At 36.9% G+C, this 24,887-nt stretch overlaps 1 protein-coding gene across 10 annotated transcripts in view; it reads left to right on the top strand.

Annotated features, from left to right (window-relative positions):
* The window catches only part of NBN (nibrin), a 61,574-nt gene that overhangs the window by 29,983 nt on the left and 6,704 nt on the right, over window positions 1-24,887 (top strand). For 9 of the 10 annotated variants that reach the window (XM_038579705.1, XM_038579713.1, XM_038579712.1 and 6 more), the window contains 6 exons: window positions 3,920-4,046; window positions 6,064-6,339; window positions 8,073-8,499; window positions 16,391-16,462; window positions 17,169-17,324; window positions 20,289-20,402. In XM_038579705.1, coding sequence (XP_038435633.1) covers window positions 3,920-4,046; window positions 6,064-6,339; window positions 8,073-8,499; window positions 16,391-16,462; window positions 17,169-17,324; window positions 20,289-20,402 — 1,172 coding nt within the window. The remainder of the gene's footprint in view (window positions 1-3,919; window positions 4,047-6,063; window positions 6,340-8,072; window positions 8,500-16,390; window positions 16,463-17,168; window positions 17,325-20,288; window positions 20,403-24,887) is intronic. The other variant, XM_038579707.1, reaches the window with a different exon arrangement.

Below are 24,887 nucleotides of genomic sequence, written 5' to 3'. Positions count from 1 at the left end.
ATGGCTACCCCTGGTTTCTTTTGAGGGTCATTTGAATGATAAATGGTTCTCCAACCTTTTATTTTCAGGCTGCAGGTGTCTTTATGTCTAAAATGAGTCTCTTGTAGATAGCAAAAAATGGGTCCTGCTTTTTTATCCAGTCTGAAACCCTGTGCCTTTTGATGGGGTCATTAAGCCCATTCAAGTTCAGAGTTACTATTGAAAGATATGAATTTAGTGTCCTCATGATACCTATTCAGTCCCTGTTTTTGTAGATTGTTCCCTTGGACTTCCTCTTTCTTTTACAGAGTCCTCCTTAATATTTCTTGGAGAACTGGTTTGGTGGTCACATATTCTTTCAGTTCCTGCCTATCTTGGAAGCTCTTCATCTCTCCTTCTATTCTGAATGAGAGCCTTGCTGGATAGAGTATTCTTGGCTGCATGTTCTTCTCATTTAGGACCTTGAATATATCCTGCCAGCCCTTTCTGGCCTGCCAGGTCTCTGTGGAGAGGTCTGCTGTTAATCTAATATTTCTCCCCATAAAAGTTAGAGATTTCTTGTCTCTTGCTGCTTTAAGGATCTTCTCTCTATCTTTGTAATTTGTAAGCTTCACTATTAAATGTTGAGAGGTGTTGAGCGGTTTTTATTGATTTTAGTGGGGGGAATCTCTCTATTTCCTGGATCTGAATGCCTGTTTCCCTTCCCAGATTAGCAAAGTTATCAGCTACGATTTGTTCAAATACATATTCTGGACCTCTATCCCTTTCAGTGCCCTTGGGAACCCCAATTAAACGTAGATTTTTCTTTTGAGGCTGTCATTTATTTCCCTTAACCTATCCTCATGCTCTTTTAATTGTTTTTCTTTTTTTCCCTCAGTTTCCCTCTTTGCCATCAACTTGTCTTCTGTGTCACTCACTCGTTCTACCTTATTAACCCTCGTCATTAGGACCTCTAGTTTGGATTGCATCTCATTTAATTGATTTTTAATTTCTGCCTGATTAGATCTAAATTCTGCAGTCCTAAAGTCCCTTGAGTCCTTTATGCTTTTTTCTAGAGCCACCAGTAGCTTTATAATTGTGCTTCTGAATTGGCTTTCTGATATTGAATTGTAATCCAAATTTTGTAACTCTGTGGGAGAGAGGACTGTTTCTGATTCTTTCTTTCGAGGTGAATTTTTCCTTCTAGTCATTTTGCTCAGTGCAGAGTGGCCAAAAACAAGTTGTATTGGGAAAAGGAGAAGAAGAGAGAAGAGAAAAAAAGAAAAGAAAAAGAAAAAAAAAGAAGAAGAAGAAGAAGAAGGAAAAAAAAGAGAAGAAAAAAAGGGGGGGGGGTGAGAAGCAAACAGAAAACAAAAAACACGGAGGAGTATCCTCTGATTCTATATACTGTAAATCCCTCGACTTCCCCTGGAACTTTGCAGTGCTGCTTGGTCAATAACTTGCTTTTCCCCTGTCCTTCTATCTAGCTGGTCTTCTGGGGGAGGGGCCTGCTGTGCTGATTCTCAGGTGTGAGCACCTGGGGGAGCTGCTCCGCCCCCTGCCTGGTGCAGGGCTTAGTGGGAGCTGTTTATCCTGTTTATCCTGTGAGGCCACTGTAAGGCTCAGTAGGGGTTGTTTATCGTGCAAGGCACCAGGAGGAACAACAACAGTGGCGACGGCCAGTTCTCCAGCCCGGGAGTCAGCTCCTGCAGTAAGTACGGCAGCTCCCAGTCCACAGGGGCCTGGATGCTCCGGGGGCGGGGCGCTGACCTGCACAGCTCAGGCCGCCTTTCCATCCAGGAAGGTTGGTGAAGCTCCTGCTTCTCTGGGACGGAGCCCTCCCTCCTGTCCTGGGGGCTCTCGCTGCACGGCCTTAGCCCAGCTCCTTGCGGGGTCCCTCCCCCTTGGATGCCTTTTGTTTCTTTATTCCCCACCACCACCATCTTCCTACCTTGATAGAAGTGCGAACTCTTCTCACTGTGACATTCCAGCTGTTCTCTCTTTAAATCTGAGGCCGAATTCATAGGTTTTCAGGATGATTTGAAAGTTATCTAGGTTAAGTTGGTGGGGACAGGTGACTTGGGGACCCTACTCTTCCACCATCTTGCCCCCTCCCCCAAAATCAACATTTTTGTATGTTTTTCCACATACTCATTGGTGGGTCTATGTAGATTCCAAGTCCTAGACATCTGACTTCTAAACAGTTTTAGAATACAACCTGTTGTGGGGGAATAGAGTAAATGCATGTCTCTCCCTGTCTTCTCCCTCCTTGTTTCCTTCTTTCCATATTTGTTCATTTGTAAGTTCAGCAAGCATTTGTTGAACATCTGTTATATTCCTATAATTATTCTAAATACTTGGAATAAAGAGATGAGCAAATCAAAGCCCTGCCCCTGTAGTATTTTAGCAAGGAGAACATTGTAAATCTTTTGTTGACAAATCATTCCTTTTCTGGGTCATTAGACTCAACTGATAGTTTCTTTTAGTGATAATAGAAGCATTTGTAATTACTACTTTTTGCAAACTTCTGTGCAAGCTGAAATGAATTCTAGGAATAGTATGTGTTTAAGGAAATGACCGTGAGCTTCTAAGGAGGTCATATAAGGAAAGTGGCAGAATTTGGAATCAGTAATAAACATCTAAGTAACTCCTATGTCATGAGTACCTACCAAGTGATGATTTAGCTTAGATACTTAGTAGCTGTCAACTTTTTAAAAAATTTTTCAGTTAACAATTTAATTCCACTAACTTATATCTACCATGTCCCAAATGTTGTTCAGGAACTGCAGATTTAGAAATAAACACAAACCAGTTCCTATTCTCAAGGAGGTCCCAAGTCTAATAAGGGAAAGTAACAAGTAAGTAAGTGTAGTATAAAGTGCTGGGGCTGCTGCTGCCGCCGCTGACAGCTAATACTTGCATTGTGCTTAGTGTGTTCGAAGCATTTTTCTAAGTGCTGTCCATGTATCAATTCATTTTGTCCTCAAAACAAAATGGTTCCAATTTAATGGATGAGGAAACTAAGGCTTAGAGAGGTTAAATAACTTAATGCAGGTCACACAGCTAGTGATGTTAAAAGTTCACAGAGTCATGTAAAGGGTGGTATGGAAACTGTGATGAAGGATCCAATACCTACTTCAGTGTTGGAGGCCCAGTGAAAGTATGCCAGAAGAGTGACACTTGAATTTAAGTTGCTATTCTAGTAAATAAAAAGATGAAGTAATCATTATGGTTTTCTGGAGTGGCCACAAAAAACTCTGTCTTCTTTTCTTATTTATTTTATTTCATTTTATTTTATTTTATTTTATTTTATTTTATTTTATTTTATTTTATTATTATTTTATTATTTTATTTTTAAGATTTTATTTTATTTTTAAGATTTTATTTATTTATTCATGAGAGACACAGAGAGAGAGAGAGAGGCAGAGACAGAGGGAGGGAGAAGCAGGCTTCATGCAGGGAGCCGGACATGGGACTCAATCCCGGGTCTCCAGGATCACGACCTGGACTGAAGGCGGCGCTAAACTGCTGCGCCACTGGGGCTGCCTTTTGTCTTCTTTTCAAATAGTATTTCTTCAGAAAATGAAACTCACATTAATTTTTATTTCTGTCCATAGTGGAATAGATGATACTCTTTCTGTGTGGAAGAAATGGAATTTTTTGTCTTCTGACTTCAAGCATAATCTGAACTATAATCTGATTTTATTTTTAGGTTGACAATACTTCACAAAGAATTTGTTGTAGCTTTAAAATGATTTGATTTAGATGAACCCATTACAGATGCCGACAGGCTGCTTTCAGGCTATTTCATTATTTGTTGGTTTCACTGAGTGAAGAGAACTCTGTTCTATGTCACCTACTTAATTTCCTCAGCATGGCACAGTCTAACCATTTTAAGTGACAAAATAATGTCCATGTGTCTAGCAGTTGTAATTCTTTCTTTCACTTGTGTGATTTCCAGCATTGAAGATGACTCCAGGGCCAGGCCTTTCCCAAGGCATGTCAGTCAATGAAAAACTAATGCCAGGTGCCCCAGTGAATACCACAACGTGTGTAGCTGACACGGAATCAGAGCAAGCAGATACATGGTAAAACTTCACTGTTAACAAATCATTGTTATTCTGTATGTAAATGGTATATTCAAGATGTAAAGTCAGCGTCTCTCTCGATCAGATCAGCTCTTAGAAGATAAAGCTTGGGGAAAAAAATAAATAAATAAAAAAGATAAAGCATGGGATAATGGGATGCCAGGGAAAATAATATATTAGGTCAAGGATTAGTAAACTTTCTCTACAGGACCAGAGAGTAAATATTTTTAGCTTTGTGAGTCATTGATCTCTGTCACAGCTACTCAGCTTTGCCATTGTAGCATGAACACAGCCATAGGCAACATGTAAATGAATGTGTGGGGCTGTGTTCCAATAAAATTTAATTTACAAAAGCAAGTGGCAGGCCAGATTTGGCCTGTAAGCCATAGTTTGCTAACCCCTGTCTTAATGGTAGAGTTTTTTAGTTGTTCTTTACAAATTTATGTGGAAGACTGTAAAGAATTACACCAGTTTATTTGTGACTGTTTGTAGTAAGTTTGTGACAAGTTTGACACAAGTTTACACAAGTTTGTAGTAAGTTTGTACTATGATGTTGCCTTCTTCTGAATATTATTTATAACTTGGGAATACTTTCTATGTGTCTACCTGGTTATCTAAATAATGAATATTTCATAATGATAGTTTTCTAGTGGTTCTCTATATGAAGAGGTTTTTATTGTTCTTTGTTTTTTTTTTTTAAAGAATTTATTTTATTTTTTATTTATTCATGAGAGACAGAGAGAGAGAGAGAGAGAGAGAGAGAGAGGCACAGACACAGGCAGAGGAAGAAGCAGGCTCCATGCAGGGAGCCGGATGTGGGACTCGATCCCAGGACTCCAGGATTAGGCCCTGGGCTGAAGGTGGCGCTAAACCGCGGAGCCACTGGGGCTGCCCTTGGGGGGGGGGGGGTGCGTTTGAGCTAGGGTAGCTCATTTGTATTCCCTGGTATTTTTAAGGAAGTGTATTGTATTTTAAATAATATATAATGAATGATTCATATTGAAAAAATACTTGTGATATCACTATATTAAATCACACTTAAAATTTTAATACATCCTTTTTTTTTTTTTTTTATAGAGGCCAGGTGTAAGTTTTAAAGGAAACTATTAATGTTTTGAAAGTCACATGTATGACCACTTGTTTTTTGTGAAATAAGAATATTAAAGGCAGTTTATGTAACCATACATTGTGGAACTCTGTGTGTGTATGTGTGTGTGTATTTTAAATATTTTTCTGGTAGTATAGAGTTCTATTCCAGGGACTGCCATCTGGCTGAAATGTAACCACATCAATTCATCTATATTCCTGCCATCTGGTTGGAATATAACCATATCAGTTCATCTGAATCTAAATTCATCTTATTTAGATCTAAATATCTCATTATATATGACGCTAGAATTGTAGGAGGTTGTTTTTTTCTGATTTTTCCTTTTTTAATAAAATTTTTCATGAAAATAATTCTAAAATTTTAAACAGAGCAAAACTATCACCTAGTTTAATTTATAATAGAATTGATATCAATATGATTGATATTTCATGTCTGTATGGCAGTTTTTTGTTTTGTTTTATTTTAAAGATTTTATTTATTCACGAAAGACAGAGAGAGAGAGAGAGAGAGAGAGGCAGAGACACAGGCCGAGGGAGAAGCAGGCTCTCCATGCAGGGAGCCCGACTTGGGACTCAATCCCGGGTCTCCAGGATCACGCCCTGGGCCGAAGGCAGATGCTCAACCGCTGAGCCACCCAGGGATCCCCTGAATGGCAGTTTTTTATAATAGAGTATGCCAGACATTGTGTGCTACGGGGGATGAAGAAGAGAAAGTTACCATTTTTCTTTAGGGAGCACTAATGTAAAAGGAGCAATTTTCTTGGGATAGTGACATATATTCCCTTAATTATTGTCTAAAAATTATGTTCTAAAGCTTTATCACATTCGTACTATCTAGAGGACTGTGTTTCTAGATAAAAATTGCTAGAAGTTTGATTGTTTCACCTTGCATTCTTTTCTTCTGTTACAGTATGGATTTGAGTGAAAGACCTAAAGAAATTGAAATCTCCAAAGTGGAACAAAAATTCAGAATGCCTTCACAAGAAACATCCACTGTGAAGGACCCGCCCAGGATAAGCTCTGATGATAGTAAAGCAGTATCGAATGCTCTGGTTAGGATGAAAATCCCAACCTGTCAGCTTTCACCGACTAAATCCTCAGGTGTAAATAAAAGTAGAGATCACACTTCCCAGCAGCTGCAGACCAACTCCATCAAAAATTACTTTAAGCCTTCTATCAAAAAAAGGTATATTTTTAAATAACACCTCTCTGTATCTGTGGAAAATACTAATATAGTAGAATGGCACAGAGTGTGTTCTGCTTGAAGATGCTTTTGTGCAAAACTGACCCTTTGACCTCATTCCCTCTCGGAAATGTCCAAGTCTCCTCCTTCACTAAGGTCATGATAGAGTCTCTCTCATCCTTTTTTCTGCTCACCTTAAGCTTACCTGTTGTCTCACTTTGCTGCGCTTTTGGAGAAGAGCTTTCCCACACCTCAGTTCCTTCGCCTTCTCTCACTTCCTCTAGGACCATGCTTCCTCAGTTATTCTCTCATTTTCAAGCACTTTTAATTATTCTAGCCCCTTCTCGATTCAAAAGCTCTATCTTACTTTTACTTTTTTAAAACCTTCCCTGGACTTGGTTCTTTCCTCCAGCTACTGCCTCTTATCTTTCATACTCACAATTAAGCTTCTCAAAAAGGGAGGTTATTGTTATTGCTCCCATTTCCGTATGAAATATTTCTTAACCAGCAATATTTTGTCTCGACGTGATGTCCTTGAAAGTAGCCATTGACACAGTTGCCAGCTCTAGGGGTCTTTTGGTGCTTTTCAGCTCTTGAACCTTTCTTCTCCGAATGGTGTCTTGGTTTTTGTAGCAGTGGCCTCGCCTGGTTGTTTCGCCTCTCTGACTTTCCTCCTTCGAGGACTTCTTTCCTTTTTTCTACTGCTACTTTTTATGTGCTTTTTACTGTACCTTCAGAGTTTTCATGACTGTATTACAGATGATCAGTATTTTTGTCCGACCTTAACCTTTTAAGCTTCACTTCTACACTTCCACAGGAATTTTTTGCTGTTTTCCCAAATTATAGGCCTAAGGCTTTTCTCCTCTATCATTGAATATATGTTTTCTTTGTTAGTAGTTCATTTTGTCAGAATCTTTGACTCTTTCTCCTTTGCTCCCGCAAAACAGCAGTGTGATTATTTTCACTGTTTTATAAATTCCTCCCTTTCCATATTGTATTGCCAGCTCTCTAATTTAAACTCTGACCACCTGACTTACTACAAAAACCTCTTAGTCTGTCCAGTACCCTGGTAATAGATTAGTATTATTAAAGTATCACTTCGACTATTGCAATTTAACAAAAATTTAGTAAACATCTGGGAAGCAGAGATCCGTGTTTTTATGTTCTCTATGGACCTTAGTACAATTTAAATGAATAAAGTACTTATTCAGTACTTAGTGAATGAAACAGTATTATATAGAAAACTCTTAGTCATATATTCACATATTACTTGCAGTATATAGTCTGTACTGTATTCTGGATTTAACTACTCTTATGATCATGAATCTAGCTCTTACTAATCCATCAGGTTTTATTCCCAAGGTAACTTTTCCCTGCCTGCAGGTTCCCTATATTGCAAAGTAAGCTACTCTTTCCTGGCAACAAGTGCTTTGTATTTTTGTATCTTTCTGCCTTTTCCTCTACATTGATTTATTAGCTACTGCTGCCTTAGCAGAGAAGATAGACCTCTCCCTATGGTTTTAGCCATTGGGTTGACAGTCCTACAAAAACATGAGTGTCCATATGAAGTTTGTGCCATTTTCAAATGTCCCATTTTTTAAATTTCCAATGATACTAATTAATAAAATCAAGAATACTGTGAATTAAATGGGGGGACTGAATATTGCCAAACCACAAAATCACTTAGCTGTGTTCATTTTGTTTTTGCTTTCTTCTCTTGTTTTTTAAATCTTAAGGGAAAGAGATGAAGAAAATCAAGAAATTTCTTCAGCCAAATCAGCAAGAATAGAAATGTCTTGTTCTCTTTTAGAACAAACACAATCTTCTACACCCTCAGTATGGGAAAATAAGGAGCAGCATCTATTTCAGAATAAGCCTCTGGAAAAGAAGCCAGATAATTTACTTACAGATAGAGATTTAAAGTCCACTGTGAAAAATCCTGCCAATAAATCTCTTTCTACAGAAAAAAGAAAGGAAATTGATGACTTTGCCATAGAAGATGAAGTATTAGATCAGTTATTCAAGAACACAAAACCAGAGCTAGAAACTGGAGTGAAAGTTCAGAAACAAGAGGAAGATGTCAGTATTAGAAAAAGGCCAAGATTGGATATAGAAACAAATGGCACTTTTGTTGAAGCAACACCGAAAACTAGTGAGATATCTGTAAGTAACATTTTTTAATGAGAAGCATTACAAATAGAAACTTTGAATGTTAAAAAGATATTTATGATGGTATAAGTACAATTTCCTTGAGGAAAAAGTTAATATCTTCAACACCTAATACTAAGTATAAGAATTTGTTGGTTGATAAGGTAAATACTAAAAATAGTGCTTCTTTGACAGTATATAATAAATGGCAAATAAAATTGTTACTCATGATTGTTTTAATAGATTTCCAGGCTATTCTGTTACTATACTATCAAACTTTTGGCCTTGATGGTAAGTAGGATAAACCTTAATAGAGGAAACAGCACAGAAAAATGAAGAAAGTTAGTAAAACAAGCTATCCACTAAATAATTTTTTTCAGGTAAAATAGGTATAACATCACTAGGAATTTTTATTTTCATTTTGACTTTCAATATCCTATCCTGTTTTCCTGAAGGTTGATAATTTGTCTTACTACTTCAGATTATTTCCTATTTTTTGGATAAGTAAGTTGCCTACTGCCTTTAGAATAGTAAGTCATGAAGTGAAATCATGGACCACATGAAGTTAAAAGGTAATAATCTGATATTTTTTATAAGTCCATTAGCTCCACTCTCTTTCCTGTTGTGGTTATCCTCTCCTGTAAATAGCTACTACATAAGGACAGGACTAAGTAAAAAGATAAGGATTAAGTGATTGGAAGGTATAGTGATTCAATAGGAATTTGTTGAGAATTTACTGTGTATCAAGCACTATAAATCTATTAACTAATGTTTTGAAAAAGCAAAGTATATGTCCTCTTTAGCAAAAATACCAGCATCTTCATATGAAGGAGGGAATCTTCATCATTTATTTCTTTTGAGTGAATCCTAAAAGCCCTTCTGTAGACCAGCTGCATCAGAATCAGCTAGTGAGCTTTTTTTTTTTTAAGATTATTTATTCATGAGAGACAGAGAGAGAGAGAGAGAGAGAGAGGCAGAGACACAGGCAGAGGGAGAAGCAGGCTCCATGCAGGGAGCCTGATGTGGGACTCGATCCCAGGATCCCAGGATCACACCCTGGGCTGAAGGTGGCGCTAAACCGCTGAGCCACCCAGGCTGCCCTGGTGAGCTTTTTTATTTATCATTATTATTATTATTATTATTATTATTAATTTATTTATTTACTTACTTATTTATTTATTTTTGTGAGCTTTTTAAAAAATGTGGATACGCAGACCCAAACCCCAAAGACCCTGATGCAATACATCCAGTTATTTTCCCAGAAAAAGTTTCCACGTTTCATGAGCTAAGAATTCCTTTTGCTGTCTTTAAAAATTCTAAACTCAGTAGCATAAAGTAGATGGGGTTATTTTTTTTCTATAGAAGAAACCCAGACGTAGGTAATCAAAGCTGCTCAGAAGTTCTATGGTATTAATTTCTTAGGTGTCTGTTTTTCTCTCTACAAGGTGGTACCTCTAGCCATCACATCAACTTTCCAGGGAGGAAAAACAGAATGGAGAGGGGACAGGACAAAGGCTTTTCCACTTGAGTTCCTCCTCACTTTCTAAGGAGCTCTTTCAGAAACCCCACTTTGTAACTTTGGCTTTCGGCCAGAATTTGATCTTGAGCTGCACCACTCCCCATTCCTCACTTTTAGTCTACAAGAGAGTATGGGAAATGTTAAGCTTGGCGCATTGCTGTCCCTAACAAACTGAGTATTAGTTAAGTAAGGAAGAAAGAGTGAATACTGAGATATCTTTTTTTTTTAAAGATTTTATTTATTTATTCATGAGAGACACAGAGGGAGAGAGAGAAGAGAGGCAGAGACACAGGCAGAGGGAGAAGCAGGCTCCACGCAGGGAGCCTGACATGGGACTCGATCCTGGGTCTCCAGGATTGCACCCTGGGCTGAAGTCGGTGCTAAACCACTGAGCCACCAGGGCTGCTCCAATACTGAGATATCTTTTAGTCAAATTGAGAAATTCAGAGAAAGAGGGGTTCTTTATTATCAAAAATTAGCTGGCACTTTACAGAAAAGATAAATTGAACTAAGTGGTTCATATAACCTATAAGTTACTATTCTATAAGTTTAGCAATTTCCCCTATAGTGGAAGTCCAAGAGATGATTTCTTATGTTTAATAAATTTATGTCTCTTTATAAAGATAGATTTACTCTAGTTGTGTTGCAAATTTACATTGTTACTTTAGCTCAGACTATTCCAAAATCTGTTTTCAGACCACTTAATATTATAAGCACTTAATTTTTAGAAAATTAGACTCTATTATTTTGGATACACTTTTGAAAATGCTCTTCCCTTGCCATATCCTTCCTCCCCACTGTTTTTATTTCTAGTTTTTTTTTTCTGATGTATTTTTATTTTCTTTCTCTTTTCGTTTTATTACCACCTTTAGTTTTTAATAGCCTTTTTTTTTTCTTTTTCTTAAATTCTATCCCAGATTGGTCCACTGCTCACAGTGGCCATAGCTCTGTCTGAAAATGGTTGTGGTTTTAATAATAGACCTCCTTGGTTCCTCCTGTATGGCTGCTCATTTCTGCTATCTTGACTGCACATTTTCCCAGAGCTCATGGTCACCCAAGCAATCAGGCACTAGATCCCAGAGTGGGAGGACCAGGAAATGAACATTACACACTAGTGATACAGGAACCATTAAAGTCTTTTGTGTATCTAAAAAGACCTTTCTTGTATTTATTTTTTTAATTTAAATTCAATTTGCCGACATATAGTATAATACCCAGTGCTCCTGACATCATGTGACCTCCTTAATGCCTGTCACCAAGTTATCCCATCCTCCCCACCCGCCTCCACTTCAGCAACCCTCAGTTTGTTTCCCAGACTTAAAAGTCTCTCATGGTTTGTCTTCTCTCTGATTTTTTTTCCCCATTCAGTTTCCTCTCCTTCCCTTATGGTCCCTTGCACTATTACTATATTTCACATATGAGTGAGACCATATGATAATTGTCTTTCTCCATTTGACCTAATTTACTCAGCACATACCCTCCAGTTCCATCCATGTTGATGTAATTGGTAGGTATTCATCCTTTCTGTTGGCTGAGTAATATTCCATTGTATGTATAAACCACATCTTTATCCACTCATCTGTCAAAGGACATCTCAGCCTCTTCGACAGTTTGGCTATTGTGGACATTGCTGCTATGCACATTTAGGTGCAGGTGCTCTTTCATTTCATTACATCTGTATCTTTGGGGTGAATACTCAGTAGTGCAATTGCTAGGTCATAGGGTAGCTCTATTTTAACTTCTTGAGGAACCTCCATACAGTTTTCCAGAGTGGCTGCACCAACTTGCATTCCCACCAACAATTTAAGAGGTTCCCCTTTCTCCACATCCTCCTCAGCATTTGTTGTTTCCTGTCTTGTTGATTTTACTCATTCTCGCCGGCATAAAGTGGTATCTCATTGTGGTTTGATTTGTATTTCCTGGGTGATAGCGATGTGAGCATTTTTTGGGTGCCTGTTGGCCATTTGTAGGTCTTCTTTGGAGAAATGTCTGTTCATATCTTCTGCCCATTTCTTGACTGGATTATTTGTGTTTTGAGTGTTAAGTTTGGTAAATTCTTATACATCTTGGATATTAGCCCTTTATCTAGTATGTCATTTGCAGTATCTTCTCCCATTCTCTAGGTTGCCTTTTAGCTTGGTTGACTGTTTCCTTTGCTGTGCAGAAGCTTTTTATCTCGATGAAGTCCCAATAGTTCATTTTTGCTTTCGTTTCTCTTGCCTTTAGAGACATATCTTGCAAGAAGTTGTTGCAGCTGAGGTCAGAAAGGTTGCTGCTTGTGTTCTCCTCTAGGATTTTGATGGATTCCTGTTTCACATTTAGGTTTTTCGTCCCTTTTGAGTTTATCTTTGTGTATGGGTTAAAAGAATGGCCCAGTTTCATTCTTTTGCATGTGGCTGTCCAGTTTTCCCACCACTGTTTATTGAAGAGATGGTCTTTTTTCCATTGGATATTCTTTCCTGCTTTGTTGAAGATGAATTGACCATAGAGCTGAATGTCAATTTCTGGGTTCTCTATTCTGTTCCATTGATCTATGTGTCTGTTTTTGTGCCAACACATGCTGTCTTGATGATCACAGCTTTGTTATATAGCTTGAAGTCAGGGGTTGTGATAGCCCCAGCTTTGGTTTTCTTTTTGTTTTTCTTTTTTGAAGGATTTTATCTATTTATTCATGAGAGACAGAAAGAGAGAGGCACAGAGAGAGGCAGAGGGAGAAGCAGGCTCCCCACAGAAGCCTGATCCCAGGACCCCGGGAGCACCCCTGGAGCCGAAGGCAGACGATCAACCACTGAGCCACCCAGGCATCCCAGTTTTCTTTTTCAGCATTCCTCTGGCTCTTTGGGGTCCTTTATGGTTCCATACAAATCTTAGAATTATGTGTTCAGACTCTGTGAAAAATGTCCATGGTATTTTGGTAGGGATTGCATTGAATGTGTAGATTGCCCTGGGTAGCATTAACATTTTCACAATATTTATTCTCCCAATCCATGAGTATGGAATTTTTTTATCTCCTTGTGTCTTCCTCAATTTCTTTCATAAGTGTTCTGTAGTTTCTAGGGACACCTGGGTGGCTCAGCGGTTGAGCCTCTGCCTTCAGCTCAGGGTGTGATCTGGGGATCAGGTCCCTGGAGGGAGTCCTCTGCCTGCGTCTCTGCCTCTCTCTGTGTCTCTCTCATGAATAAATAAATAAAATCTTAAAAAAAAAAAAAAGCGTTCTATAGTTTCTAGAGTACAGATCTTTTACCTCTTTGGTTAAGTTTATTCCTAGATATCTTATGGTTTTGGTGCAATTATAAATGGGATCAATTCCTTAATTTCTCTTTCTTCAGACTTATTGAAGACCTTTCATTTAATAGCCAAGGTTTACATACTGTATAATGATATCAGGGAATACAGTCATTATATTTTGCTCTGTGGTTCTGCAGCATAATTTCCCTGTCCTTATTTTACTATTTTGGAATCCATAACATTCTAAAAAAAAAATGCAGTGTAAGGGGCACCTGGGTGGCTCAGCGGTTGAGTATCTGCCTTCAGCTCAGGTCATGATTCTGGGTCTGGGATCAAGTCCCCCTGGAGCCTGCTTCTCCCTCTATGTCTCTGCCTCTTTCTCTCTGTCTCTCATGAATAAATAGAATCTTTTTAAAAAAATACAGTATAAAATATGTTTTAGAAGACTTTTGAAGAGTATGAATAGTGATTTGATCGTGATACATTTTGGGTAAACTAAAAGTTAAATCACTTTATTCTAATACTATACATTTTTAGTAAGAACCTGTTACAGAAGTGTTTTGACTTTCAGTATTAAGATGATTTTTGACAATTTTGTATTTTGAGATAATTGTTGATTCACGTGCAGTTGTGAGAAATTATATATAGAGATCCAATATACCTTTCATCCTTTATCCTCTAATTGTAACATTTTGTATAACTATAGTACAGTATCACAGCCAGGAAATTGACTTGGATGCAATTCATCAGTCTTACTCAAACAATGGAGATTATTTTTAATTCTTCCATTTTTATCACTTTAAGAATTTATTGTTGGAAAGTCCTTGTACATACTCATGGATTAAAGGAATTGTGCTTAATTTTTCTTGCTATGAAAGTGATAATTGGAAAAAAATTCTTAATCCTTTCATTTAAAAAACTTTTTGCAATTTTAAGGCAAAAATATGATACTTCTTTTTGACATTAGATTCCTTACGTATATTTCAGAAAGGTAATTTCTAAAATATGTTAACAGTAGAACTGCTCTTTTTCTATTTTGAAATTTAAATATAGATTCTAACACATCTATAAGATTTTCTTTTAAAAAAATTCATTTATTTTATAGAGGGAGAGAGAGAGAGAGTGGGAGCTAAGGGGGAGAAGGAAGTGAGAAAATCCCAAGCATACGCCCTGCTGAGCACAGAGCCCATCTTGAGGCTTGCTCTCAGGACCCTGAGATCACGACCTGAGCGGAAACCAAGAATTGGACACTTAACCAATTGTGCCACCCAGGCACCCCCCTGTAAGATCTTCTACAAGCTGAAGTAGAAAGCTGTTGGCTACATACTCCTGCTAGGCATGTATCCTTATTTATATATAAATATATGACCGCTGTGGCTGAGTCTTGGCCTTAAAATTTCCTAGTCTCCATAAAATGCAAACATGAAGCATTATCTTTATTTACATTCCTCTTCTGAATAGCACCCACAGAGCATCTTTTCATCACCCTATTCCACTTTCCTATTACAAATTAAGGTTTCTTCTTCTCTCCTTCCAAAGCCTAGTAGTGTAATACCTACCACTTACTGGCACCACCATTCTGTTTTCATCAACCCAACAATAAAGTGGCAGCACTAATGTATTGAACCGATTAGGAAACTGACAGTGGGAGGTAGTAAGTAACTGGGCAATGTCACTTAGCTAGGATTGGAATGGGACAAAAACACAGGGCTACTCCGCTCTTTTGGCTGTTCCTTTTGTTAGCTTTCTCAAGTGTCCTATAATCAGTTATTCTACGTGGTGGGTGTGCTAACATGAAAGGCGGTCGAGAGGGTAAGTTCGATAGGCCTTTAAAAGGGAGACTCTCCAGGACTTGGTGATTGATTGACTCACCCTGAGAAATGGAGAGGAAAGAGTATAGAATAATTCCCAAACTTAGACTCTGAGTGCCTGAGTAGTTTGTAGCAATGATTCGCCGAGCTAGGAAGTAACTTGCTCAAGAGGATGAGCAACTTTGAGGGAGTAGAGCAGGATGGGGACGAGCTGTGGGGGAGTAAACTGCTCTGACTGTGATAACTTCCAGTGGGGGATACATATGAAAACAGCGAAAAGGTAACATGGTAGGCTTGGAGTATAAATTTTTAATCTTACTATTGATAAATGAAAACATTAATTCTCTTTAGTTCCTAGGCAAGCACAAAGTACGTACATTTGTTTTTCTGCCCATTCTTTCCAACTTTCCTATTACAATTTTTCTGAGTTTTTATGACTGCATCATTCAAAATTTGATGTAAAACAGTATGTGCCCCTATTGTATCCCAAGGGACTATAGTTTTTACTGACAGTTTCAGAAATCCATCTGTGTAATATGCTTTTATCTGGAACCTGGTCTGGATATATGAATGTGGAGGAGAGCATGATTGTATACAAAACAATTTCCATTTTATTGCACACAGATATCTTGAGCAATTGAAGTAACCCTCTTTCCTTTTTCCTGGATTAAGGGTGATTCAAAATTAAATACTAAGCATAAAGTTAGATAGAATCCTTTAAAATTGTTTTTGTTTTAGACTGTAACAGTAATACATAATCATGTAGAAATATAAAAAATACAAACATAAAAATTTGTTGATAATCCTATTGACTGGATAACCATAGTAAATATTTTGGTATTTTCTTTTTGAAATCTTATTTTGTTAGCTTAAAATCAACTGTTAATGAAATTCTATAGCTATTTTTTATTCACTTATAATCATTTCTCACACTGTAAAATAACTTATATGAATTTATATTGTTTCCAAATCTTTGCTCTTGTAACTCATACTACAGTATCTTTTTGTCTATATATTTCTATTCTCATCTCCTAGCTTCTCTAGGAAAGTTACTTGTAAGTCTCATAACTGTGTCAAGAACATAAATATGTTTAAAGGTACCATTTTATAATTTCTATGAACAGTATTTTTTATTTCCTTAGCAAGAAAATGAAATTGAGGGGTCCCTGGGTGGCGCAGCGGTTTGGCGACTGCCTTCGGCCCAGGGCGCGATCCTGGAGACCCGGGATCGAATCCCACGTCAGGCTCCCGGTGCATGGAGCCTGCTTCTCCCTCTGCCTGTGTCTCTGCCTCTCTCTCTCTCTCTCTCTGTGACTATCATAAATAAATAAAAATTAAAAAAAAAAAAAAAGAAAATGAAATTGAGAAGAAATGTGAGCTCAAGAGTGAGTCACTGTGGTCAACTAAAGAAGAACTGTCTGTGAGGAAATTTTTATTTTTATAAAATCTTTTATTTTTATAAAAATCAGACTTAAGGACCAATGTCTCATCAATTTATGTCAGTTTACATTCTTAGTATTAATCATTTCTCTTTCTGTAATTTTGATGTATTTCATGAGATAAAGAATCTTATCTAGCAGCAGGAAGGAATTTCAGGCTGATTTAATCTGCAATTAAAAAATGGCTTTCAGTCAGTAAGGTAGTGTATCCAGAATTAATAATTTTTGGAGGTGTCAAAAATAATAAAATAAAAATTACTAAAAATCCAAGAAAGCAAGAAAGCTTAAGTATAGTAGATGAGAACTTGTAGAACGGATTGTGCAATAATGCTAATTTATGGTTTTAATGAAAAGTAGACAAAACTGAGATTTCTTGCTAAGAAAATATATACAAGAAGATAGATTATTTATTGGGATGATATTAGAATACACTAAATTAAAATGCTGTATGCTTCTATCATATATATTATAAATATCTCTAAAATTGCATATTATTTGAGTAAGTAACTTTCTGGTTTGAAGTAGATATGATCTGATTCCAAATACAAAGTTTAGGTGCCAGAAATAAACCTTTTTTGTACTGTTTTTTTCAGGTATTTGAACTTTTTTTTGTAGATTCCCAAGTGACAGATAATATTCTTTTTCCTTATTTTTTTTGCTTATGTATCCATCTTAACTCCACTTAAGATCAAAGATGAACTTGAGGATGATGGTGATATGCTTCCAAGGAAGGTGTTACTGACTGAATTTAGATCACTGGTGGTTAATAACTCTACCCCCAGAAACGCATCCAGTGTAAATAGTGATTATGATCAACCAAAGAATTTCAAGAAATTCAAAAAGGTATGATATTCCTTTAAAATATCACAAGAGGGCAGTGTTTGAAATGTTTTTAGGAATACCGTTGATGCTAAATAGTGAAACCAATTCCTATTGAAAACTGGTGTTATTTCTTCTGCTTAAAGCAGTTAAAATTACTGTAGGAAGGACATGAACTGACAGGTATTGAATATGTGAATAAATATATAATGAATATTTGGAAGCAGACTTCACCAAGACTGAATTCTTCAAAGGGTGCTGTTTATCTGGCCTTCCCTACCTTAAGAGGCAGGCTTTGGGTTAAATTGATAGTGTCCTTCTACTTCTAATAGTGATGTGTGTCTACCTGAAGGGGTTCTTTATCTCAGGACTTTATGAAAGAGCTAAACACATTAAATACAATGAAAAGTAAGCACTTTACTGTTACATATATATATATATATATATATATATATATATATATATATAAAAACATAAGTATGCACCCTGAGTATTGTTATCAGACCTGAGTTTCTTCTCCTCTAGGAACTGATGTTTAACTTATCAGTATGTTTAAAAGAATATTTCTGACCTAGTCTGTATTTTTTTGTTGTCTTTTCTGGAATATTTGCTTCTTATTCCATATCTACTACTGACCACTATCTTATGTTTAAGCATTTAATCAGAATACAGTAATTTTGTCAAAGGTGATTTCTGTGGAAGAATGCTTTTTATTAGACTATGATCTGTGTGATTCTCGCTGTACTATGAGGTATTGTAGCTTTTTCTCTCTAATGTGAGCTACTAGTAACACTTGTCAGTTAAATTAATTTTTTACCTACTATGACAGTGTATAAAAGTTTCTAAACTCCATCTCTTAGAGCAGACTCTAGAGTGGAAGATGGAAGATGGAAATGGAAGATATTAGAGTGGAAGATGGAAATATTTCCCACTTAGATGGCACCCCCTTACCCTTTTCCGTCCCACAGGCGTGGCTCATGAATACCATATGGGCCATTCTTATCTGTATGGTTACTTCATGTTCAATATCATGTTACTAAGTCTCATTGTTAAATCAAAATTCAAAAGAAGTACTATTTTTTTTTTTAATTAATGAAGTTACCAAAGATAAAGCAAGAATACTCACTTTTGGCCCCAGGGATGATCAGGAAATACAGAATAGTACAAACTGCTGGAAAGTAGTTTGGAAAAATGTTAAACTTTTAAAAAATATTAATATCTTTGACTAAGGAATTTTTTTTGAGACTGTAAAATTCAAACCAAAATTTATGTGGCAGGATGATTTAACTGGATTGGCTCTAATGAAAGAATTTATTTTCTTTATATACTTGAATCCAATAACATGCTCTTTTGTGTCTTTAAAGTATGTTTAATGATGAAAATTAATTTAAAATTCCCTTTCTGGGGGGGGCTGGGGGGCTTAAATGGTTAGGTGTCTACCTTCTGCTCAGGGTCATGATCCCAGGGTCCTGAGATCAAACCCCTCATTGGGCTCCCTGCTCAGCAGGGAGCCCGCTTCTCCCTCTTCTCCTCCCCCTGCTCATGCTTTCTGTCTCTCAAATAAAAAAATAAATATAAATAAATTCCCTTTCCACTTCATATATTGAAATTTTAAAGGTATGTCCCATAGATATTAAGGTTTTATGATTTCCTAAATAAAATATTAGCAGTGTGCTTCATTTGCATTTTCACAATATTTTTAGCACCTGTTTATTGATAAATAATTAAAATTTTAATTAAAAATATAAACTGTCGTCATCTCTAGCATCTTTTACTAGAGATACATAAATTGGAAACTTTTATTTTTTAAAGATTTTATTTATCCAGGGATCCCTGTGTGGCGCAGCGGTTTGGCGCCTGCCTTTGGCCCAGGGCGTGATCCTGGAGACCTGGGATCGAATCCCACGTCAGGCTCCCGGTACATGGAGCCTGCTTCTCCCTCTGCCTGTGTCTCTGCCTCTCTCTCTCTCTCTCTCTCTCTGTGACTATCATAAATAAATAAAAATGTAAAAAAAATAAAAATAAAAAATAAAAAAAGATTTTATTTATCCATGAGAGACCCAGAGACAGAGGCAGAGGGAGAAGCAGGCTCCCTGTGGGGAGCCTGATACAGGACTCGATCCTAGGACCCCGGGGTCACAAGCTGATCCAAAGCCACCCAGGTGCCTTGATTGGAAAGTTTTAAAGACGTACATTTTCATGAGTTCTAGACAAAGCTTAAACTTTGAAATCTTTAGAAGAGGAACGCCTAGGTGGCTTAGTGGTTGAGCGGCTGCCTTTGGCTCAGGGTGTGATCCCAGAATCCCTGGATCGAGTCCCACATTGGGCTCCCTGCAGGGAGCCTGCTCCTCCCTCTGCCTGGGTCTCTGTCTCGCTCTGTCTCTCATGAATAGATAAATAAAATCTTATAAAAAAAAAGAAACCTTTAGAACAAAATATACTTTATATATTCACCTTAAGTTGCTTCAAATGCTAAATGATGAGCTAAGGCCATTTTTTAATAAAACTTCCAGTTAAAATCTTAATTAAATTCTTGGTACATAAATCCCAGTGACATATCTAAATCTGGGTATAGCAATAGCCAAAAAAATAGGGCAAAAACATGGGTCTAGCATACTTACTTATCTCTCACTCACTTTCATTTATAGGATATAAACATTTTTGGCAGTTTTATGTAATTAATACTCTTTAATTTTTATTAAGCTTTTTAAAAATGATCTTAGGGGTATCTGAGTGGCTTAGCTGGCTTGGTAGCTGACTCTTGATTTCATCTTAGATCATGACCTCAAGGTCATGAAATCAAGTTCCACATTGGATACTCTGCTCAGCAGCAAGTCTGCTTGAGATTCTCTCTCTCCCTCTGCCCCACCTCTCCCCTCCCCTCCCCACTCACTCACACACTCATTCCCTTTCTAAAATAAGAAAAAAAAAATGAGACGGTCTTAATTTGTTAATGCATTTAACCTTAAAACTTTTACTATTTAACAGGTCACATTTCCTGGAGCAGGAAAACTTCCACGCATCATTGGAGGATCAGATCTAGTAGCTCATCATGCTCGGAAGAATACAGAATTAGAAGAATGGTTAAGGCAGGAAATGGAGGTCAGTAGGAAATGGGGCCTGGTGACTTGCTTGGTTTACATTTTGGTCCCTCATGGTTTCCTTAGAGCAAATGAGAGACCCTAGATGAAGGTCAAGCCCCTCGTCCAGCTCCTTGCTCAGCAGAGAGTCTGCTTCTCCCTCTACCCTTCCTCCTACTCATCTGCTCTCTCTCTGTCTCAGATAAATAAAATAAAATCTTAAAAAAAAATGAATTTTACATCCTAATGTAAAGGAGAGAAAAGAGACTTAACGTACAAAAATGAAAAAGAAAGCTAACGGGATAACAATTCAAAGATGGTTGTACAGTCTTGTGGGGGGTCATTGCAAATAATATCAGAGTTACATACTAAGTAAATGTACTGGGCTTTCAGAATCTAGAAATTATCTTTCAGTAGTTCCAAGGATTTCTCAGGCATTATTTTACTGAGTTCCACCTTTTTCCTATTCTCTTGTATCTCTTTTTTTTTTTTTTTTGCCTACGTTTAATTTTTATAGAACTGCCATATTGTTTTCCAAAGCAACTGCTCCATTTTACATTGTCACTAATACTGCACAAGGGTTCCAGTTCCTCCGTATCCTCTCCAACACTTGTTATTCTTCACTTGTTTTTTTGATAGTGGGCATCTAACTCATGTGAACCTCATTGTGGTTTTGATTTGCACTTTCCTAATGATTAATGATATTGTGCACCTTTCGCATATGCTTGTTGGCTATTTGCATATCTTTTTTGGAGAAATATCTATTCAAAAAGCTCTCTTCCTATTACTTAATCAGATTGATTTTTTTATTGTTATGAATTAGAGGTGTTCTTTATGTATTCTGATAATCCTTATCAGATGTATGATTTGTATGATTTGCAGGTGTTTTCTCCCTTCCTCTGTGTTACCTTTTCACTCTGTTGTTTGTGTATTTTGATGCACAGAAATCCTAAATTTTGATGTAGTTCAGTTTATCAATTTTGTTGTTGTTACCTGTGCTTTTGGCCTCATATCCAAGAAATCCTTGCCAAATCCAATGTCAGGAAGTCTTTGCCTTTTTTTCTTCTAAGAGTTTTATAGTTCTAGCTCTTATATTTAGATCTTGAATTGTTTTTGAGTTCATTTTCATAGGTGTTACAAGATTAGAGTTTAACTTCATTCTCTGTGGTTGCACTTTTGCACTGTGGTTTAATGATGCTGAGCGCACCGTCTCGAAGGTGAAGGAGGGAGTCTCAAGTCAGTTGTAACTATTGACAACTGTTTGCTGTGGGAGACTCGCCTTGGTGCCTCCTCCCATGAGCAGTTGTTACTGATCTATCTCATTTCCCCCCAGAGTCTTTATAAGTTTTAAGAAAGTAAGAAAAATTGTTAAATAATATTGGTAAGTTATTAAGTAGTAACTATTTATATGTAGTTCAAATTCTTAAACTTTTTATTATGAAAACTTTTCAGACATACACAAAATAGAGTAGTGAAACAAACCCCAAACAACAGCTATAACAAATATCAGCATTCATCTGTTCTCTTTCCCAACTTTTTTTTTTTTTCTTTCTGGAGTATTTTAAAGCAAATCCCAGTCATTTTATCGGTTCATTTATATTTATATGCTCAAACATATACAGATTACTGATCAAATACGTATGGTATCAGAAAATGCTTTTCTATGTCCTTTCTAGTAAGATACTTACATCATCAGTTCACATGGCTTTAAATCCTAGACTAGGACCAGCAGCATAGTTTTTTTTGTTTGTTTGTTTGTTTGTTTTTTTATCAGCATAATTTTGACCTTGAAATTGCTTTAGATTTTTTTGCAGACTTGCTTTATGGCATGTCTTTGATCATATCTACAACTAATATGTTGTAAAACTAAACCTCAGTTATAACATGGTTCTTTTGGGAAAATATGAACTGTTTTACTGCTTTTCATGTTAAAATGTGATTTTTAGGAGTTCACTGCATATATCAGCTACATATATACTCTATAATGAGAACTCATAGAAAAGATTATAAAAATATGCTTCTCTTTTTTTTTTTTTTTTACTTTCTTCCTGGATGTTTTGAGTCCTAGTGGATATTTTGTAAAAATAATAAGTAATTCATAATTCTTTCTACCCCTTACTTTTAACTGGAGAATTTAATAGAATTTAAAGTGGGCATCTTTTCTATAGAGGAAGTTACTGCATGGAAGTCAAGATTTTAGAAACACATGACTGTTGAATTGAGAAATAATCATAGGCCTCTTCCAAGGTAGAAAGTTTTCTTCTTAGCCTTTGTATTGCCTGATTATCGAGTACTCCGGAAACCAGAGATGTGCTCCAGAAAGGTCCTCCCAACAGGCTATTTGAAGTAAGGCTATTTGGTAATTGGCAAGTTAGAGGTATTATCTCTTGAACTCCAATTTGACAGAAGTCAAATTTCACTTTCTTCTCTATCTTCTTTTCTATTTTATCTCTTTTTTTTTTCATCTCGATTGCATTTTTTGATAACTCCTCCAGATTATCTTCCAGTTTTGTACTTTTCCCTTCCACTCCATCTGGTTCGTATTCCCACTGTCCGCTGAGTTTTCATTCAGCTTGTTATATTTTTTCAATTCTGGATGTCTGTTTCATTCATCTCTAAGTCTTATTATTCCCTGTTGATATTTTTAAGCTTTTCTTTTGTATTATTTGTCTAAAGTATTTATTGATACGTTTCTGCTACTCTTCTCTTATGGAGCCTTGTTTCCAAGTATGTATTTTGTGATAGTTGAATGTGAACTGCTCGTTTTGCTTGGAATTTAATCTGTAGAAATTCCTTGAACCCTGAGTTCAAGTTTATTTCCTCTAGAAAAGAAATGTTTGTGTCTGCCAGTCTTGTTCTACCAATATGAGACCACTTTACCTCTGCTTGTGATTTTTATGGATTACCTAGGTAATATGTATTTGGACCAGAAGTCCGAGTGAAAGGCAGCTTGTCATTAGAAACTTAAGAGAGGTTTTTTTTTTTTTTAAAGATTTTATTTATTCATAAGAGACATTGAAAGAGAGGGAGACACATAGGTAGAGAGATAAGCAGGCTTCCTGCAGGGAGCCCCATACGGGACTGGATCCCTGGACCTTGGGATCACACCCTGGAGCCGAAGGCAGATGCTCAACCACTGAGCCACCCAGGTGTCCCAGGAGAGTGTTTTAAAAATTTTCTTTCACCCTGTGCTAGGGTCGAGGCAGACAGGTTTCTTTCTTACCTTCTTTTTGTATTGTATTAAACAGTTTATTCCTCTTTCTCCCTTTAATGCTGGAGTCTTTTCTTAGATTCCCCATCTTTGATTTTCTTTTTTCTCACTCATCCTCCATTCAGGCATCAAAGCAGAGCCCAGTTTTTTAATGCGTTGCAGATAACCACAGGGCAAGGCAAAAGCTGACCATGGTACTTGTTAACTTCTCAGGGTTCTTATTTTGTGCCATTGTGGGTTTAGGGTAGTTTTCAGCAGTTTGTGTTTAAAAATACTTTTTAGGGATGCCTGGGTGGCTCAGCGGTTGGACGCCTGCCTTTGGCTCAGGGTGTGATCCCAGAGTCCCGGGATCTAGTCCCACATCAGACTCCCTGCATGGAGCCTGCTTCTCCCTCTGCCTGTGTCTCTGCCTCTCTCTGTGTGTCTCTCATGAATACATAAACATCTTAAAAAAAAAAAAAAAAAAACTTTTTGGTCAAAAAATTGTTAAAAACTAGGGTTGTTAAGGTCACTCAGGATATTTGCTGTCAAAAAATGGAAGAATGGAAGTCACATCCCTTCTTCGTTTCTTTTTTGAATGAATAAATGGCCTTATTTAAAATGTGTATTTCAAAGAATTATGATAGTACACAAAAGAATGATGAAGTGAAAATCCCAGAGTCCAGAAATTACCTATTTAAACATTAAGTGAATTATTCCAGATACTTCTTTATTGAAGAGGAGTAATAGCCAGGGACAGAGTGGGAAGAGAGAGAGGAGAAAGAGAGGCTGATAGGAAGTAAAGCTGAAAGCATTGCTAAATTTTTGCAAATGTTTCTTCTTTTCGAGGTATTTTATTTCCTGAGATCCAAGACCAAGCAGTGACCAAAACCAAACCAAACAAACAAACGAACCCTTGTCAGGTTAGAATCAGTACTTGTTTCAAGCTGCCTATTTTGATTTTAGATATATTTTTTTGGCTCCCTGCTGTAAACAGGAAATTATTTGTACTTCAGCCCTCCCCCCACACCCCCTCCCCCCATCTTAGGACAGTCCTATTTAAAAAGTACTTGCATGCCTGCAGCATTCCTTCTTAGGCTTGCAAGTCATTAATGATGAGAATATATCAATTTTCCATTTGTTTTTCCTGGAATACAGTGTGTTATTTTGATTTGCAGATGCAGGTCTTTTTATTTCAAGGAACTCTTATTATGTCTGTGAAAGCATTTTTCTATTTGCTGGGTTGTCTACATTTAAGACATAATTATCCTTTTATTAGATCACCTTTGCCCTCCACATCCATCTCTTCTGCATTCA

The sequence above is a fragment of the Canis lupus genome, chromosome 29, assembly GCF_011100685.1.
Source record: "Canis lupus familiaris isolate Mischka breed German Shepherd chromosome 29, alternate assembly UU_Cfam_GSD_1.0, whole genome shotgun sequence".
Lineage (NCBI taxonomy): Eukaryota > Metazoa > Chordata > Mammalia > Carnivora > Canidae > Canis > Canis lupus.
Note: the sequence above shows the minus strand (reverse complement) of the source record. Positions and strands in the feature narration are given on the sequence as shown.